The following is a 20,399-nucleotide window of genomic DNA, read 5'->3' on the forward strand; positions in this document are numbered from 1 at the left end:
TCATTATAATCACTTCTCACTCGCATTATTACACGCTATTTACGCGAAGCTCGTAGTTATACGTGCGAATTAAAAAAGCTGCGAATTGCATACGTATATATAGACGTATACATAATAGTATGAATTCAAATAATTTTTCTGTAATACATGTTTCTATTATGATGAGACGTAAAATATGTTTCTTCGCGATGTAAGTAAAAACAACGAAAACTCATACATGTATTCTCCTAATTAGAATTAAAATACAATATCTAAAATATAATTTTAATTTAATCCATTCTCACACACATCGAAAAATGTGGCAACATATATTATATGTATATGTCTAGCATGTCTTTCGATGACAAATACAACAACATTATATAGATAAAATAAAATGTCAAGTGTAACAAAATATTAAGCTTTTTATAAAAAAAAGCCTACACTTCGGCAATCGCTGCGAAAAAGCAATTAGTGTCGTAAACAGCTTTTTAGCTTTCAATATAAAATGTATCGACCATCGCGTAAGCCTCGACGTAAAAATGCAGCTTATGAGAGATTAAATATACTGCGCGAGGCATGCATTTTCGATCGGCCATAGTGCAACGTGCTCGACCCACTTCCGTTAAAATTAGAGACTCTTCCGAGAGCGTTGGGGGACCATAAGCTCCCGGTCATACCCTCGGTCACGCTGCGGGCGCCCTTCTGTCTCCGGTGTGGCCAGGCAACAACTCGAGTGCGAATAAACTGCAGGTTGACACCCACACGCCGGCACAGCGGCATTCATGCACTTTCCCGAGTGCGGGTGGCGACACGCGCACATTTGTATATGTATGTATATAGCCCGGCACATTATATGCACGCTCTCGTTTTGTTTCCGCGATACCATTATGATGCCGTTTCCATTTGCGGCGATGCTACTGGGATACAGACCGGCCGAGCTGGTCGCTATCCGCGCCCTCGGGAACGAGTCCCGAGAAAGGAGACGTCGATGCGCGGTTAAATACATTAACGTTCCGAGAAAGCCGTGGGTTTCCACCGGGAAAAGCTGTTTGGTATACGAGCTGTGGCTTCTTGGTACTTGGCCTGCACTTAGACGCTTTGACTTTTGCTTTTCGTACTCGCCGAACTCGCTATCTATACAACATTTTCACAGCAAAAAGTACATTTCGTAATGGAGAGAAATGTACATTGTTCTTGGTAAAAGCTTACGACTATTAGTCTACTAAAAATACATTAAGTATATAATTCAAAGAGAAAAAGAGGGCAAGAGAAAATGATATTTACGAAAGAATTCCGCAAGAACGAGGTTTCATCGTAAAATGAAAATCGATAAGAAATTCCAATTCGAAGATGGCACGCTAAAAATTGCGGGTAAATGATAAACGATCACAAATCACGTATCAAGATGTAACAACGGAAGGTGACGCATTGTAATTCACGTGAAGCTCGAAGCATCGAGCACGCAAAAGCGTGTCATGGAGCTACATATGTTGTGTGTGCGCGCGTTCTCGGTACCGTGACAATATCGTATTATTGGCCGATAAGAAAGCAACGTTTTCATATACCAATGTTACTATTCGTGTCAGCGCGACAGTACGCTCCGCGGGGTTAAAATAGGTCTAAGCACGGCGAAGGACGTTAACGCACGAGACAGACAATAAACGGGGACACGGAGGCCGAAGGGAACACAATATTATGATACTTCCTATTCTACCTGTCTCGGCATCCTTCGGAGTTTCCTCCTTTTGTTCGCTTCTACGTACACGGCGCCTTGACAACGGTGTGCCTTGTCGACATAATCAAAATCCAGCACGAAATTCGGTACCAGGTGAATACGTGTGTCGCATGAAAACTGCAGGAGATAGATAGAAACAGAAAATTGACCAAATTGGAACAGTAATACGCACATAAAGCAATTCGCGTTGCATCTGTGGTTGATTAATGCTTGTTAATTGGATCTTTAAATGACTCTTTTTGCTTCTACGTGGGTGTGCGCGTGGGAGATCTGTATTTATTTTCAATCACCCCGCAATTTGCCTATACGGGATCAGAAACAAAAGCTCTATAGACTAAATCAAAAGAGTAAATAATGTTAGATATAAATAAATTGTTATACTCGTTAAAGTCCCTTGCTTAAAATAATAGATAATACTGAATTAATCAATAATAATATTAAAAACAATTAATAATAAAATAATACTATCCTGATACAAATCCATCGATATTATCTATATTAAGATCTCGTGCGCATGGTAATTAAAAGAAGGTATCCGAGTATACGTAAAACCACCTGAGACATAAGTATATACGTAAGCAAAATACGTATTTACGTTTGCAATCCCTTTATCCTGCCCGTTGGCGTACATAATCCTATAGCCTTTGTTCGTGTCATGGCCGCGTGTTTTGCCACCTACAATATAATTAAGTTTCTCTTAACTGAAATCCACCACACGCTTGTACTTGCTTCGTAAAGCCGTATAAAAGGGGTCTTCTCGCGCGCTTTAAAAGGAAACTAACAATAAGCTTATCGTTACTCGATAATTGCTCCTATTAAATTACAATTGTAAAAACATGATGTACATATTGTACATCAACATATATAAAAAATTTCATACGCTAAAATAATATACGTATTATACTTTACCCATCGCTATTGTATGGAATCGGCACCAAGAAAACCGTTTATTTATCGAATATTCGACAAAACCAATCGCACTTATAGCACATTTATGTGCATAACTTATTCAATTGCGTTATCATCATGTATTAACAACATTGCACGTATAATGTGCGTCGCACATTATAGAATTACAATATTATTCTTTCGACGTATGTTATTCCATTTGCAGAACGCGACACTAGTCTCATATCGACAAATATATAATGTACTGAGAAATATGTATTAATATTATAAAATAAATATCATTAATATTAATTTGTAATATTAATATTAATACTTAATATTAATATTATATATGTTGTTACTGCAATATATATGAATTTGTTAAGAAATACATTTCAGTTAAAATTTTATGATAAATATAACACATATATTATATATATTATTTTTTTTTATTAAAGTGTAATTGAAGGTAAAGAAAATATAAATGAGTGTGAGATAAATCTTATTATGTTTACCTCTTAAAAGCGCATCTTGACTGGCGCGACACTAAAATACATACAATTGCCCGCCAGTGTTTCATTGTCTGGGTTATATTTAATATCTTATACACTGAGCCAAAAGTCACACAGCCAGAGAGTACATCCGGACAAAACAAAGATAATTAGGCATTATTTATTCAGAAAGATTAAGGAATTGTTGGAAGCTGTTAATGCACATAACGCAAATTTGCGTTTTAGCGTGCACTACAAGATATCTACATAGGTATAATACGTTTCCAGTATCATTTCCAGTATTATTTGCCTCGATAAAATAATATAGCAAAATTTTTATCGACTTTGAGTCACCCTAAATTTTAGATATTTTATTAATAACAAATACTTTCAATATTGTTCTATGTTTTAATTACTTTAAGAGCAAAACAAAATCTTACAACTAGCCACAAAACTTCACAAGAATAGGAAGCTAATGGCAAATAGTCGGAGACTTATTTTTCTCATCAATGTTTTTGATCATTTTTAACTATTAGCATTTTGATCGAAACGCTGTATGCAATATGTAAAATAATGTTCAAAAAATTCGGTGGAGGATCGATGGAGTCGACGCAAAGCGGTTGATATTTCACAATTTATTGACTACAAGTTTTTAACTCTATTGGACATCTCAATTTGACATATGGGACTAACATATTCGCGCCTTCAAACGACGAATAATGCTTCCAACATCGTTTCAATTTATCGACTCAATATATTTGCGACACTTCAATTCGCACTTTAATTCAATGTTTTTAAAACACTATTGTAAATAAGCTAGATTTTATTTCAAACCAACATTATTTTGCCCGTATTTTAGCCTGATTGACCTTCTTGCATATGGTTTTTAGTTCTTAGCTTGTAAGCGTTGACTTCTGTATTAATCAAATTTACCTTTATTTATTCTTATATTCTTTGTTGTGCAATAGATTCTGAAATCATATAATCCCAAAAACGAGTAAATAAGAATTAGCATAAACATGCTAGATTAGGTAATTAAACCACAAATATATCAGAAATAAAATAAAGAAGATTTAATAACGTTACTACATTAAAAACTATTATTACATATAATAACCGGAGCCAAGGTAATTTGACCTACAAAAGCTTCACTTTAATATGTTATCATATTTCTATGTAATATAATAAATCTCTGCGGTTCTTCGCAGGACAACCGACCGCTTCTCGGAGACAAGGAAAAAACGCAGCGGAACCTATTCCTCATTGTCTCATCACGAATAATTAAAAAGGTTTAATGATACCACCCAATTAGAGGATCTAGTGATATCGGCGTTCAACTATCCCGTTGTTAGCCGACATCGTGCCGTTGATTACTTAAAGTAATATCGGTCCCAGCCGGCTCATTGCGTCGTCATTTGTGTTTACGGGAACGCTCCAGCGGGAAATCGCGCATCAAACACGGCTCGCCCGTCTTGCCCAAAACGAGTCGTAATCGACTCGCCACGGCGACTTGGTTTACGCCGAAAACCCTGAACGCTATTTTCGCTTACGCGCATAACATTGGCAACGAGCGGGAACGAATCATCGATGATGGCGCAGCGGCGGGCACGCGACGCGACGCGACGCGACGCTCGCGATGAAATTAGCGTACCGAGAGGCATGCGGAACATTGCCGTCGCTGTCGCCGTGTCGCCGTCGTCATCGTCGTTGTTGTAGTCATCTTCGTCATCGCGCGTCCGCATACAGAGCGAGACTTTGGGCATCTATATACAACGCTCAAAGGCACCTTAGATAGCTGCGTTGCAACAGCCATTAGCACCGACAGACGTGCTATTAGTGTTATGCGGCTTCGTTCGACGTGCTCCGCGCGCAGCTGACCGACCGCGTACAGCTTCCTGTTTTGCGAAAAATCCCCAAAGGTTCATTATTGCCGCAAAAGCTTTCGTCGATGACGTAACATTGAGAAATATTCACCATATTCCGGATACATGCGAGCCATTTCGAGTAAAACGACAGTATACGTCAAACTTTTTTTTATTATTGATCAAATAACTTGATAGAGACTCGTATGTGTATATGAAATCCGACAAGTTTAAATTTATAAAAAGCAAATGAGCAGAAAGTATAAAGTAAATTTAAAAAAAGTTGCTTGCAAATGTATGTAATTAATTAGTCAGCTACAGCCGTGATATTTGCTCCGCTTCGCGTGCAAGCTCACGTTTGAGCATATTCTTCCGCAACCACTTCATTATTTCATCGATATTATAGCGTGTTCTTTTTATAAAGTGCTCGCCTCTGCGTGCGTCGTCGTACAGTCGTGTGTGTTGCGGACTACACGTATAAATTAAATTTACCGTACTATATATATAACGCAGCGAGCTTTTCAACACGAACGTATTACATTCACACTGCATTAAATTCAATTTCGTTTCGCGTACATCATTAATCAATCCTATCCACTGAACCGTTAAATTCATTTGCAACCTAAAGAAAGACTCGAGCGAAACGTCGATTATCCAGATTTATCCTAACGTGCTTTTCATCGATTAAATCGTGCTTATCAATGACAATCGATAGATGCAAGGGAGAACGTGTATGTATCGTAATTTTATAAAAACTGACGCAAAAATTATGTGCAAATTATTTACCTATATATGCTTTAGTTGTACCTTTACTTTTTATTTATTATCGAAAGTTGTTTATGTAGTAAATTGATATGCAACGCTGAACATAACATATTATTTATATGCCACGTTTTACACGCTAAGTTACAGTACACGCGCTGCACGTGTGCGGTGCAAGCCGCCGAAACTTACATGCATCCTGAAACACATTGCAAAAAGGATGTTGCAAGGTTTTTGCGACTGTGCAATATTGGCTTGCAGATACCGTGACGATCAATTGAACGAAGGGAGCGGAGCGGAGGAAAATGGACACACGTTGTTCCACCCTGGTGGCTCTCTAGCTATGAAAGAAAAAAAAGGAAAGAAAAAGTGGAACATACACGGAGCGTACAGTGCAAGAATATGAGCCGTTCCGTTCGTGAACGACTAACGATGTATTAAATCATGGGAGCGAGAGTTCGATTCGATTTCGCGTACTCTAATTTTACCGTTTTTTTGCAACGCGGCGTACAGCTGTGAATGACATGATGGGGATGGGGAAGAGCGGAGAGGTGAATGCAATCAGGCAGGATAGCTGAGCGGTAAATTAAAAGTGGGTTTATGCACGAGTATCGATTAAAGCATTCTGCGCTCGCGTCTGTTGAAAAGGGATGGCGCGCCGAAAGTAATAATTTATCACGAAAAATTACTGGATTTTAAAATGCCAGTTAATACTCGGCGTATCTTTACGCCTGATATTTGCGTTCGACACGCGCACCTTTTAAACAACGATCAAATAAATCTACAAAATTACACTAATTGATAAATTCAATGCATTTTAAAAATACGTCGTCTAAAAAAGGTAATTCCATATATACATATAATATATGTAACAACGGTAGAATAAATAATTCATGTTTATCAATCAACTTTCTCTTTGTAAACGAACGTGCAACAATATTGCGAATGTTTAACGCCCGCAAACATCTTCACCTTTAAAGTGTCTTTTCACGTTGACGCTCGATGTTCATTTTCAGCAAGCAAAAATCTTCTAAAATAATATCTTTTATTTATATATATATCCATAAGATATTATTACTTGAAGATATTACTTGAAAATAATTAATATTTTACGTATTTCGAAGTCTATGTTTGATTGTACTGGGACGATTAACGACGATTCAGCGACGACGCTGAATATTAAACAAATTCGACTTCATTTCTTTGACTCTAGCGTCAAAGCGAAACCACCACATTCACCTTGTTGACGCTCATTTTCAGCGTCTCATGAATTGGTACCTTTAATTCTGGCCAAACCATTGAAATAAAACGTCGAACTCCTCGTGATGTGACAAAATTATAAAACAATAGCGCTCTTTTGTATCGTTCGTTCATTTTATTCAATCCCGTAATCGATCACCGTCCGGGTAGCAATAAATATGGTGCAAAGCATCGGCGCGCTAATCCAATTTTTACGACGCCGTGACCCCCCGCGACAATAGTTTAAATTGCAGAAAAGCGCATGAAAACCTAATTTCGCGAAGCGCCGGATATCACGTACAACTGGGCTGTAACCCAGTTCCGACGGACGGACGGAAATGCGTCTCGCTGTGCGCAATGCGATGTGAATGAAGACTAGTGTGTCACGATCTTCCCTCTTGCCTCAACGTTCCTTCCTTCAGTCTTCTCGGTTCTTTTATCGCGCTATTTCTCTCTTTGACCGATCGTCCCAAGTAGTCTAGCCTCTTCCCTTGACTCTTAAGTAATTTCAGTGGATACGTCAGTTCCAGGCGAGTCAAGAAGAGCTGTTGAAATCTCATTTCTCGTCCTGCACCGTGTACTTTGCCGATATACTCGCGTCGTGTAAAGGGAGAAACTTATTTGCTACTTATAAATGACGTTTCTTATAGACGATAAAATTAATGCACTACATTTGTTTAACTGAACTATGTTTTTTCCATAGCAAGAAGAACAAGAAAGCATTTACCATCTTCGACAAAAAGGTACGAGTATCTTTTTCAAAAGTGGCTTTTATGAACAACCAGTCAATATTTATTATATAAATAAATAAACTTATTCGAAATTCACTTAACTGGGTACCTCATTCATTTGACGTAATAAAAATCATTAAATTTTTCAAGATACAAATAAAGTATAGAATAAAGATAATTTATGTTATAAAAAGACTGCGACAAAATGGGACAACCGTATTTAAGGTTTTAAAATTGAATCGGAAAGAGGGATATTTTTAAAGATATCAGAATTCTTAAATATTTTATGATTCTAATATTTCCTAGAAATTCGATCAAGCTTAGCTGTCATTCCTTGGCATAATTCGCATTGTTCATGTTTGTTAGATTAGTTCTACTTGCACAATGAAGAAGTAAACTAACTGGCGAGTTTGTACATTACCATCAGTTCCACGGACGATCAACTCCTGAAGTGATAAGCGAGTAGCGTAATGCTTATTTGAAGATCGATACGGTTGTTTACTCAACTTACTGTGCATGAATATTACTGCACGGCAGTGCACACACATATGTCCAACTTTCCATATTATATTTCTATATGATCACGTCCTCTATCCTGCTAAAATCGATTATCGCGCTACGCTACGTTGAAATAATATCCGCAGTATTATCACAGCGGGTGATCAATTTTTCTCGATCGACATAGTCACGAAATATTACAAATATTTTCCTTCTTTATAGAAAAAAAGAAGAAAAACAATCGAATAAAATCCGTTGTAACCAGATTTTCTATTTTGCTTTTTATTGTAAGCAAAGAAACAAAGAGTAAAGAAATTTATTTGTTTCTTTGTTAAAAAGTATTAAAGGCTTCCAATTTCTTTTTTTCGGTCTCTTCAATCGTAAAGATTTTCACTCTCACCATTGAGCTTTTCCTCACTTGGTATTCCTTGCCCTAATTCGAAACTCTCGATTCATTATGGATTAACAATATTTTCGTTCGCAAATCGTCGAACATTTTATTGCGTATCACGAATCCAGATCTGAATCTAATCTACGTATTCGGCGAAGTGGCTATCCAGCGGATGCCAAAATCCGAAAGTACGAACGAGCTGAAAGCCGAGCGCGTCACTTGACAGCTGCATAAAGCAAGGCTACGCGATCATGTCACGTGGATTATGATCTGCCTGCATATTTGCAGGTCGGTTTAATTTTACACGCGTCGAAACTCGCGACGTCGCGCCATCCCGCCGGTATAGCAAGGCGCTCCTCGAAAATTTGGAGGGCGTCGTCTTCCAGAAGTTTAGCGATGTCGTCGGATATCGCTAAACGAGATTAGATCCGCTGTTGCGCGCACGTCTTATCAATAATTACCCATTTCCCACGGATATGAGAGCCGCCCGGAAATATCCGAATGATAACGACTCTGATACCACTAACGGCACTAACACACGATCGCGGACCGATCCGTGTATAATGTAGTTGTAGTTTGAGAGTTAAATCTGGGTTGAGATTCCAACCGGTTGACTAACCGGTTGGCCAACTAATTACAAGGATTTTGTAATTAATCCTGCTTCAACTTTCAACTCACGTCGGAGGAATCGACGTCGAGCGCACGATAGCTTAAAACATCCCCCGGAAACGGACGGATTTAATACGCCACCTGAACCTCGGATGTAAAACCGCAGTATAGCTATTTCTAATGAGACTAGACGGGACGTAATGTACCGATGAGATGTGAGCGTGTTCGCGCACTCTGGTGGAATCCAAATTCCGAATTGTGCAGATTCCGTCGACGATCTTTTTTTAATATACAGCACTACGTTCATTATTTCGTAAATGTGCTAGCACAGAGAAGAATTTTCCTTATTTTCCTTAAATCGAAACAAAGAATCTGCGATTTATATTTTAGAGTATAATATATCAAGTGCAACATGATTTCTTCAAGAATTAAAATCATAAACATTCGCGCTTTCATAACGACAGAAAAAAAAGCATTCTTGCAATTGCACACGTTCTTTTATGTATCGTAACTGAACTTCGTCCTTGGTTTAATAGAAATGGATGAATGTTCTTCGAAGCCGTTTCGTTCCTTTTCAGTTTCAGTTATTCTTTCAATATCTTCCTCAAATTCTTTTCACGTCGCCGCAACGGCAGAAACTTCTCATTCAGTCTAAAAAACTGCTCGGTCTGGCGGTTTCGTTTGCGCCACTTGTCGTATCGATCGCGCCAGGTAGGTTGGTCATACTGAATTAATTATACTTCAGTAGATACTCTATGAAACGGCCGCGACGGATATTCTGCAACTCGATAAGCCTTAATGCGAGAAATAAGACTTGCTTCGTCGGCTTAACGACGTCACGATTGTGGCTTCACACTTCTTATCAGATTATAATGTGAAATGTATGAACGTGTGTCATGTTACATTACAACTTCTTGGTTCCATTAAATTTTCAATTTTTGTTTTATATTATATTAATATGAATATTTAGATAATGCGCGTATTAAAATTATTAATATATAATACTAGAGAATATTTAAAAATAGTTTTTATTAAAATTAAATACCTTTTTTATATATAAAATCTTTTATAAAATTAAAAAAAAATTAATATAAGAATACTGTTTGTTTCATTGAAAAAATTAATAAGATAAAAAAGCTAAAAAATAAATAAGTAGAAAAATCTTCAATATAAATTCCAATTCAATATCCAACAGGTACCTATATCACATGCACATACACACATTCTCCTCCTGTGTTATTATAAAAATAACATATTCTGTTGTAATATATATTTAATCATATTGAATATATAACACCGCTTATATATATGTGATACTATAAAAAAACTAAATTAAAACAATTCCTATATCCATTATTATTAATCAATATATCGTCGCATATCGTTTCTTTCTGTCTCGTTTCATTTATTTATTTATCCCATTTTCAGTACAAAGATAATACGCTATATTCTCTACATTCGTTCCTTCTATTTTGTTCCCACAGAGAAGCCATATCTTTTATCAAATTAAAAAAACGAATTGTCTCAAGGTTTCCTTTTTTGTGTCCTTGACCATTCTAAGTTAAGAACGGATATATAAAAGAGACAATGGATCCCTGTGACTTAATATGTATCATGCAAAAAGTCACGCGAAACGAAGTTCAGGGACATACTTCAACAGCTCGGAGATGGACAGTCAGAAAATCAATTTTTCTTTTTTTTTTTATCAGAAAAACAATTTTTCTGATACGTATCGTCATAAATGCAATAAAAAATAGCGTCACTATTATTATTTGACATCATAAAAATAATTCGATTACCATGCGTAATAATATATCATAAAACCGCGACAGTTTCATCGTACGTACGTACATTTCTTTTAAAATAAATAATTTATTACATGAATTGTTTCATTTATCTTGAATGTGCAAAAAAGTAATAATGCCTCCACTGCCTTGTGCTTCTTCTTAATATCAACAATCAATATCCATTGTTTCATAATCGTGTCCAAAGAATTCTGAACGTCTAAGATCTTTTCTAGAAAATAACGAGGGAAAAACTCTGCGCCATGAAATTCTTCGATATCGACGTTGCATTCTGGGACTCTGTATTAACTTGCGTGATAACCATTTCGTCCTTCCTAAGAAAAAATTCCACGGAACCGGACGCTTTCAACTTTAAAAAGAACGACATTCTTTCCAACGCTTAACGCGAGAAAAAAGAATGTACTCGTGGCACTCCGTAACTTCAGCAGTGGCGGAAGTTTTATTTTATACATAGTTACATATATACGGAATGTCCTAGGCCCGTATTCATAGTCGGATCTTATATTTCAAGATTGTCTTAAGTAATGTCTTAAGATGCTATTACGACTCTGTGATTGGTTCATAACATCTTAAGATCGTGCTTAAGACGATCTTAAATATAAGATCCGACTATGAATACCTGCTCTATAGTCTCAAATATATTCAACTTTATCTACAAATATCTCTATTCGATTTGGAATCGATCTTGCTTGACTAATATTTAATTGCATGTAGTTCGTTTCAACAATACTTTTCCTCAATCTAATATGTTTGCAAATCGTCTCTAATTCTTAAATTAAAATTTCATTGAACGCAGTATTAGGACGAATATATTAAGATTCGGAATTTCCTGATTGACTGACTGAAATATATAAATTAACATCTTCTAGTTCTAGACTTATAACTTGGAAACTATCGATGTCTGGATATTTTTATAAAGAATTGACGTCGAATTGGTCCGATAAACCATGTACCAAATGAAGCACGAGGCACTCCTGATGTAAGAGGGGTGGAAGGGAAGAGATATTCCGTATACGTATACGCGTCTGGCGTATCGATCGACGTATCTTTGTCGTGCTGAATTAAACATAGCCGAGTCCGGGTAAGACGACATCAGTTGTCCTATAACTCGATGAGCTTTAACACGAGAAATAAGACGCAAGACACGGACTTGAAAACCAATACAGTCGTCCGTGGAAATGGCAACAACAACCACCAACGCTCGATGATTCGTCCGCGCTACATCACGTCCACGCTGGAGTAACTTGTATCGCGGGTAATGTTATCTTCGTCGCTGGTTGCCGCGAAGGTAAATGTCAACGACGTTATTGACGGATAAAGTGCCCGATGTGACGCGGACGATCGCGCTGCAACTCATCTCGTCACGTCGATACCGGCGATACCGCGCCGAGTATATAAGACATTTTCAGAGATGAAACGGCAAGTGCTCGGTCATCGGAAACGATTGTCTCGCGATTCTCCGAAATATTGAACGTTTAACAAATAAATTCCAATAGTATTATTATTCTTCTACTCTATAGATTTTTTGTCTTTTTCTGCTTCAAACACATTATTCGCGATGACGTAATTCCGTGATAGCGATGTTCCGACTTCCCGACAATTCCACTTCGTTAACCATTTTCGTCGATGAAAGTAAACGTGTGGAATTGATAGGCCAGAAACCGATTTTACAAGGTTGGTTTGGTTGGTTTATTCAAATTGTGTTTAAAGAATGAATCTTATGACTAAGCGATTTTAAGTGCGCAATCAACTTTAATTTAACTATTAACCAACGTTAACGAAATTATCTCTGATCACTGCATAATAAGTCTATCGGCATATTATACAAGTATAATGACTATTATTGTTAATATTTCAAATATTAATATTGATCGTAACGATCAATCGCAAAATCTGTATAATAATAATAATTTAATAATATTCGTTAATTTTTAACATGAAAAATAAAGAATATTATTTGCAAATGTTTACAAACATTTATTGAATATGTGTACATACAGCTGTCTTTAAAGCTATAAGAAATCCACTTCAAAAGCAGCAGGTAGAAAATGCCTAACTAAAATTCTTCTATCCCAATCTATAAAATGACATTAGTTGTTCCACCTCCCGAAGTATTGATGTTATCGTGACCTGCTATCCTATTTCCTTTGCAGAATACTGCGCATGCATTTTAACAAGAGACAGTATTTTAACAAGTAATGAATATCTTTACCATAACATCCGATAACTTATCTGTATTATTCGTCTATATAGCAGCGTTTATGCGCGCACGTAAATTGAAATGTATGCGCGGCAGATGTAATATGTAATATGTATGTATATAATGTATAATATATTACCCCATTGTGCAGGAATTCCTGAATTTTTATTGACTTTTTTTCTACTCGATTCTCTCGGATTTATTTGCAATTATCGCAAGCTCTCAAGAGTACAATTTTTATTTCTTTAATATTCTTTTATTTTAAAGAAATATACAATTTTTATTTCTTTAATATTTTTTTATTTTAAAGAAATAAAAAATTTATTTACTGAATTATATTATATTGATAGGAAGATATAAATTCTTATGACAGATATATGACTTAATTGTCTTATTATATTTCGCGTATGTCGCAGTACGCGTTGTGTCCACTCTAACAATACAAATTCTATACCTAATTTTGGTAGTTCCTACCAGTATATTCTTGTGTATATATTATTATTTACGGTGTACGTAAACACCGAAAAAACTATCGGGGAAAGTCCGGTTAAAAGTTTCTCGCTTGTGATGTATCAAACGATGCATAGCATAGCGCACAGCTAAAGATAAAAAGTTAGCGATCGAGGGACAGTTTAAACATTCGAGAAATTCTTGGCTCCGAAACGGGCGAATGCGCGTTTTCTATTCCCGTGAAAGCCAGAAAAACCGGAGTTGATACGTCAAAGAGGATTAGAGCTCGACGTTTCGCATCGCCCGTCAAGTCGTCAAGTATAATGAGTTTTCGCGCAAGAAAAGAAAATTCGATATAATCATGCAAAAATTAACGAATATGGAACGTGACATAGATAAATATCGTTAACGAGAAATTGGTATGAGCAGCTTGCCAAATTCTGCTTCTTCTGGGTTGTTCTTATCAGGCACTTTGTGAGTAAAATTGTTGGAAAGAAATTTAATTAATTGACTATCAAAATTAATTAATTAGCATATAGACAATTTTATTACGTTACGTTATTTATATATTTAAAAACTTTGTTAAATATTATATTGTATTATTAACAGAAGGTAGAGAGAGGTATAACCTTGCATCATAATGTATAACTTGTTCACTTGTGTCAAACTTTACACTTACATTTAAATTTTAAACTTAATAAAATATTAAAAAAGTTAGAGTAGATACGAAAAGATTTTATATTAAAATATGTTACATCTTTACTTCGTATTCATTTCGAAGACGTAATTAAAAACGTAGTTATTTCTTATTATTACTTCCATCTCACAGTTACTATATAAATGACTGTGTTATGATATAAAATGTTCTGCGTATTAAATATCTCTCGAAATAAAATTACTCAATTTACTTGCGAATGTTACATAACTAAATTCACGCAAGAAATAAAATCTTATCGTTTTAACTAAAAAAAATAGAAGAATAACATTTGGACAGCTAGACCAATTCGATTTATCTGTGAAAGAAGCGTCTAGACAGCGCAATATTTCATGAATTATACTTTGCATCTCTGAAATTTCTTGCTGCTAGAATAAAGTCGAGAACTGCTGCTTCTAGTCCCGGTGCGACCCGAGGTCACGAAGGTCGATACAAGTTTAGTTTCAATGGCGCTAGCGCGTGTTGGGATCAACTCCCAAAAATCATGCCAAAAGTGGATTACATCGTCTAGCAAACTTGCTCAAATATATGTAAATGTATATACCACTCGAAATTTAGATTGCTCAATTAACATACAAATCGTATCTCGATAGCCACAATGGTACTTGAGCATAAATACCAAGGATTACGTCACGAAAGTCCATTGTCAATATTTAAAAAAAAAACGCATGAATCTTGTCAACGTCACCTCACTTACATTTAACTACCTGTCAACGTAAGAATATACAATCTCTCCAAAAATAATAACGATGTTTTAAAGCATTTTTTATTCAATATTCACTATTTAATCCTCAAAAAAGCGAGATGACACTTTAATCCATCCGATATTTTTACATAAAAATTGAAAATTTAATCTACTGATGTATCGTTCTGTAAAGAAACATTTTATTTTTCAATACTTTCAATGTGTAAACCGTTTGACCTGAATCCCATTTCATGAAACAACTTTGTAGCTTTTTAATCTTTTTTCTGCTTTGTACTTTTTCTCTGCGTAATAACTGTTTTGCATCTTGACTTGTAAATGAAAATTAGAAAGTGTAAACTGGAAAAGTGAAAATAATCAACATTAACTTGGCCAACAAAATTTTTATCGTAATTTCTATTAAAATGGAAATATGTTATTTTCTTTACAATGACTACAAATTCTTTTTCATTAATAAATTAAAAAATTGTTCAGATGACGTTATTGTTATGGCATAATGTAAATCCTTTCATCAGAGTGAATAATGTAAAATGTTACAGGCTCGCTGACCCAGCAAGAAACTTATGCACAATATTCGACCACATTAATTTTATGGCGGAGTAGTAACAGTCAGAACATTGTCAGACAGAAACCGATCGTTAATTAATCATCGAACACATCTTAATTATCATTATTAAGCAGTTTCTGGAAATTTTTTTACTTAATAGTCTAATGTCAACAGATAAATAGAAATTTACGTAGACATCTAAGTTCAAAAATTAAAAACAATCTCTTTAAATATAAAAAATGTGTATTATATAAAATTTGTTTATTAATATACTATTAAGTTAAAGTTTTTAGAAGTATAGAAGTTTAGAAATTTTTCCTGTTTAGCGATGCAAAGGAACTGACATAATAATCACAATCATTTCATTATCTTTTAATCACTTTTCAGAGATATATGTATAATATTGGTGATATATTATTCTCGTAAATAAATGTTTTAATTTATCTAATCTGTAGCACTCCGGCGATAATAGACAATTAAAGATTCATAATCGACTTCCGCATTAGTGATTATTGCAATATGCCCCGTGTAATTTCGCATTGTTATAATCTGGTCAGTGGTCACTAGATAAGCAACGCCCACCTTATTTATCACAGAGAATATTAAAATCGGTTCACCGATATCGTTGTCATCAATAAACCGTACTATCAATACAGCTTGCTGTCGGGCCGGGATTGAAATCCGAGATCGGCGATATAGTAAAGTTCCTATTATTCACAGTCGGAATTGTAATTGCAATCTGAACTTCGTCGACTCGATCTCGCATGGTCGACTGCAATCTGTCGTCAGGCTCGGCCTCCACGAGTAGGCTAAGTTTCCGCAAGGGCACGACACCAATAGCTCTGCGTCATCGCACAAAATGCGGAACAAGTGCACGATCTAATTTTTTTTTCACCAGCGAGTGAGAGAGCCACGAGAGCCGCTCTTCTTCATCGCAGTCCCCGAAATTACTCCAACGTAATATCGCGACTGTAAATTATGACTCATTCTCCCGATTTATGCCTCTGATAGAACGGGAGCTTTCTCTTACCGCCTGACTATAAAATTTGAATAAAGCCATTCGTAAATTGCGCCCAGCCTTCCCATTCGACTTAACGCATTCAACCAGAACCAGGGGCGAGGGTGTAAGAAGAAGAATAACCAACTAAGAGGGCGGCTATCCGTGTAGTTCAAGGAGCAAATGTATTCGCGAACATTGAGCGCTTCGAGAAGATTCAATATCGATAGGGCCGAAGAAAAGACTCTATAGGATCGGATAGTGACGGAAACGCACTTCCAGGGTGGAACACGCACTGCGTAGAAGCCACCCCTCTACCTCGGGACCGTTGCCGTGTCTGGTTCCACGAACGAAAACTAGGTCACCGGTCACGTACACTCGTACTCTCGTACGAGCTCGAGGCTAGGAGTCTCGTGTGCGCGCACGCGCGCGTACACGTGTAAGTGGCCGCGAATCTACGTGTATACACGTCTCGCCACCAGTTCTCACCCTGTAGCACGTCCGGGATGCGCGACGTCAATCCTCGTGCGTCCGGGTAGGGCACCGCGGCGCGTGGTACGAACGGGGGCGGGTGAGTCCTCAATATCGAAATTCCTGCCGCGATATCGTCCAATGGAATCAGGATCGAGATCGAGATCGAGAGAGAGAGAGAGAGAAAGAGAGAACTTTCGAAGCTGAATTAGATTTAAACGACAGTTTAATGCCGACCCGAATTTTCGGTAATGGCGTCTCGTGACTGGCACGAATCTACATGGAACAGTTTTAATCAGTATATCCCTCTGTTTCGCATCGCCTCCCTCCTTCCTCTCAATCGACACTCTTATCGGATTTTCTTTGAAATCGGTTCTGTACTTTCTCCAGAGTATGACCTATTTAGCAGAGAATTGTATTTCAATTTCTGGAAATCCGATTACAAACATAATTTAAGAGTATTGCAGCGGAAGAATTTTATCGAGTCTGATAAATGTAGCTTTGCTGTGAGCAAACTTCGAATCGAGAAATTATTGCATGGATCAGAATTTTTTACTGTTATACTGTATTAACTAGCAATGAAGGATAAATTATAAACGTTATATACGTTTCTATATCTAGAAGAATAATTTAAAAAATGTTTTATATTTAATAAATATTATTCAAACAACTTGGGATAGTTGAGAAAATATAATGTGTGTATAAATAATTCTAAAAAATTAAGATTCCACAATATATTTGTCAACACGAAAAACTCATACTTGGTGTGTTTGATATTGCTATTTATCCTTGAGTATTAGTAATAAATGTACAAGCAAGTAATGCTAACGTATTCGTTATATTTTAAATTCTTCATATTTCAGAATTAGTACAAATTTATTATTCTCTTAATACTTCTCTATTCTTTTATGCATATAAATCTTGTTTAATACTTTCTAACAATTGGATGTTAGAGATGATTAATTTAATTCTCTATTGCAACAAAATAGAAATAGAAAATTAATAGCAGAAATCCAGAATGTATTTATTTAACATTATTGAAATATACTGTTCTTCTTTAATATAAATTAAAGTAAACAGGCAAATCCCGAAATTAAAATACATGATACAGATAGTAAAATAATAATAAGAAATAGAGAAAATAACTGTAGAAGATAAATTAAATTTAAAAAATCAAGTTATTTCTCTTTTGGTAAATTATGAATTTAATTTTTAATTGTTTCACAAACATATTCAATATCGCAATAGTGTTTAATAATAAAATTGATTTATGGATTAAGAGTGCACGAAGAGTTAAATATAAGTCATGTACATACAAATTATTGTATAAATATATTATTGACGGCATATATTATATGTGCCTAATAGTCCTGACCCTCGAAAACACAATTTGAAAAAAAAACTCACCAAGATACGTCCAGTGGTGGTCTGTCCGGAAATCAGCTCGCCGGCCCAATCCTTGGCCTCGGTCATAAAAGTCCCCTCGAACTCCTTGTTCTGGCGGGCCGTTTTCTGCTCCTTCTGCTTCGGGTCATTTGGGGAGAGCTCGGGCTCCTTGCGACAGCAGAGGATAGCGAACGCACGCCAGAGGAGTACGATCAGCAGCCCGGCGAGGAAGGTGAAGATGCTCGACAGGAGGAAGCACCACCATTTCCGCTCCTTGAGGCAGCCTTCTACCGGGGGCTGCACGGTCGTCCCTTCGGTCGTCATCCCGGCGGATCTCTGCTGCCCCCGGGTCACACATTCACCGGCGACTATCACAATCACAAGCGGCAGCTGCGGCGGCCAGTAGGACGCACTTTATGCGCTTCATAATTTCGCGCCGCCTCCGGGGGATGCGCGACACGCGCTAGGAAAGATCTGTGCACGGCCCGCTTCCGCGTCCTCGCGGTATGCAGCTGCCCCACGAGCTTCTTCTTTTTCTTTTCTTCTTTTGCAAGCGTGCGCTCTCTTCGAGAAGGAAAATCACCGAATCTCTTTTTCCTTTCTATTCTCCTGCCACGCACACTCGCTGGCACCCGGAGCCCGTCTTCCACTCTCACCTTCTCAACCCCCTTCTTCTCCCTATCTCTCTCTCTCTCTCTTTCACCACCTCTCGTACTCTTCCTTTCTCACCCTCTCTCTCTCTCTCTCTCTCTCTCCGTCTCTCTCGCTCTCTCTCTCTCACTCTCTATCACATACACACACACATGCACTCTCTCTCGCTCTCTCTTTCTCTCTCTCCTCTACTTCTCTCTTCCTATCACTCTTTTACGATTGTTCCTCCAATTCTGCCTAATAATGTCTATATCTGTTTGCCCCGAAAATGCCTTCTTCCTTGTTCGCAAGCTCCTTTTATTCAAAGATCACTTGAATGAAACGACTGCCGTCGTTCTGGTCGACGCACTACTGTCCGACTGAGGATCGTATCCCCGTCACAAGTCTATCCCGAGGCGGATGTACACGTCGATATCTCCGCTGGACACACGAGAAGCACCGAGTCCCGAACACGGCGTCCTTGGCGAAGGCGCTCCGCTTTCTCGTTCGCACAGCTATCGCGATACGCGCAGTAACCAGCCACGGATGCTCGATCCTGATGGCTCTGAGGGTCTTGCGCCGTTCTCGTTCTGTTGACTCGTTTCTCACCACCCTCGGCGGCAGCCGCTGCCGCCGCCGCCGCTGTGATGCCGCAGGTGTGTATCGCTTCCAGTCGAAGTCCGTGATCGTAAGGGATTGCCGGAGCAATAGAGAACAGGCAGGGGTCACGACTCACTGAACACTGACTACCGCGTGTCACATACGCGCGCTCGTACGAATACACAAGTACGCGAGACGAGTTCTTCCCGTTTGCTTCGCTTGTATTTATATATGCTTTTTCTCTCTCTCTTTTTTCTTCGTTCTCTCTTTCTCTTGTGTTTCTATTTGTGTATATATGTATGATTATACTCTTTTTATTTTTTTTTACAGTTAAGTGCGTGCGTGTATGGTGCAGATGTAGCAAGCGCGGGTCGTAATCGCGTACGCGAGCGAAACGCGAGCGAACGATGCGCGACGACGACGCGAACGACCGAGCTTTATTTTTCCTCTTTTTCTCCTCTCTTCTTTCTCTCTTTCTTCTATCTGCAACCGCACGCGCCCGTTCCTCTTAACCTAATCGGCTGAGCACCACCGACGGCGACGACGACGACGACGACGAGGACGACCGAGTGTCCCGACGACCATACCACTGCTCCACAGCAATCAATACGCAACAATGGACCAGGACCAATAAGCTCGGAGCTTTTCCTGACGTAGACGCACGCTCTCTCGCTCTCAGCCTATCCCCTACCACCCCACGCGGCCAA

At 37.7% G+C, this 20,399-nt stretch overlaps 1 protein-coding gene across 50 annotated transcripts in view; it reads right to left on the bottom strand.

Moving 5' to 3' along the window:
• LOC112454974 (calcium-activated potassium channel slowpoke) overlaps positions 1 to 20,333 on the bottom strand; it is a 98,386-nt gene extending 78,053 nt beyond the window's left edge. For 16 of the 50 annotated variants that reach the window (XM_025016902.1, XM_025016862.1, XM_025016871.1 and 13 more), the window contains exon 1: positions 18,484 to 19,211. In XM_025016902.1, the coding sequence (XP_024872670.1) occupies positions 18,484 to 18,786 (303 nt within the window). In that variant the 5' untranslated portion in view covers positions 18,787 to 19,211. Of the gene's footprint in view, positions 1 to 18,483 lie in introns of all 50 variants that reach the window. The other 34 variants (XM_025016734.1, XM_025016687.1, XM_025016641.1 and 31 more) reach the window with 5 other exon arrangements.
• Positions 20,334 to 20,399: the final 66 nt, after the last annotated feature.

Source organism: Temnothorax curvispinosus, unplaced genomic scaffold (assembly GCF_003070985.1).
Source record: "Temnothorax curvispinosus isolate PA1 unplaced genomic scaffold, ASM307098v1 QBEX01000525.1, whole genome shotgun sequence".
Taxonomy (NCBI): domain Eukaryota; kingdom Metazoa; phylum Arthropoda; class Insecta; order Hymenoptera; family Formicidae; genus Temnothorax; species Temnothorax curvispinosus.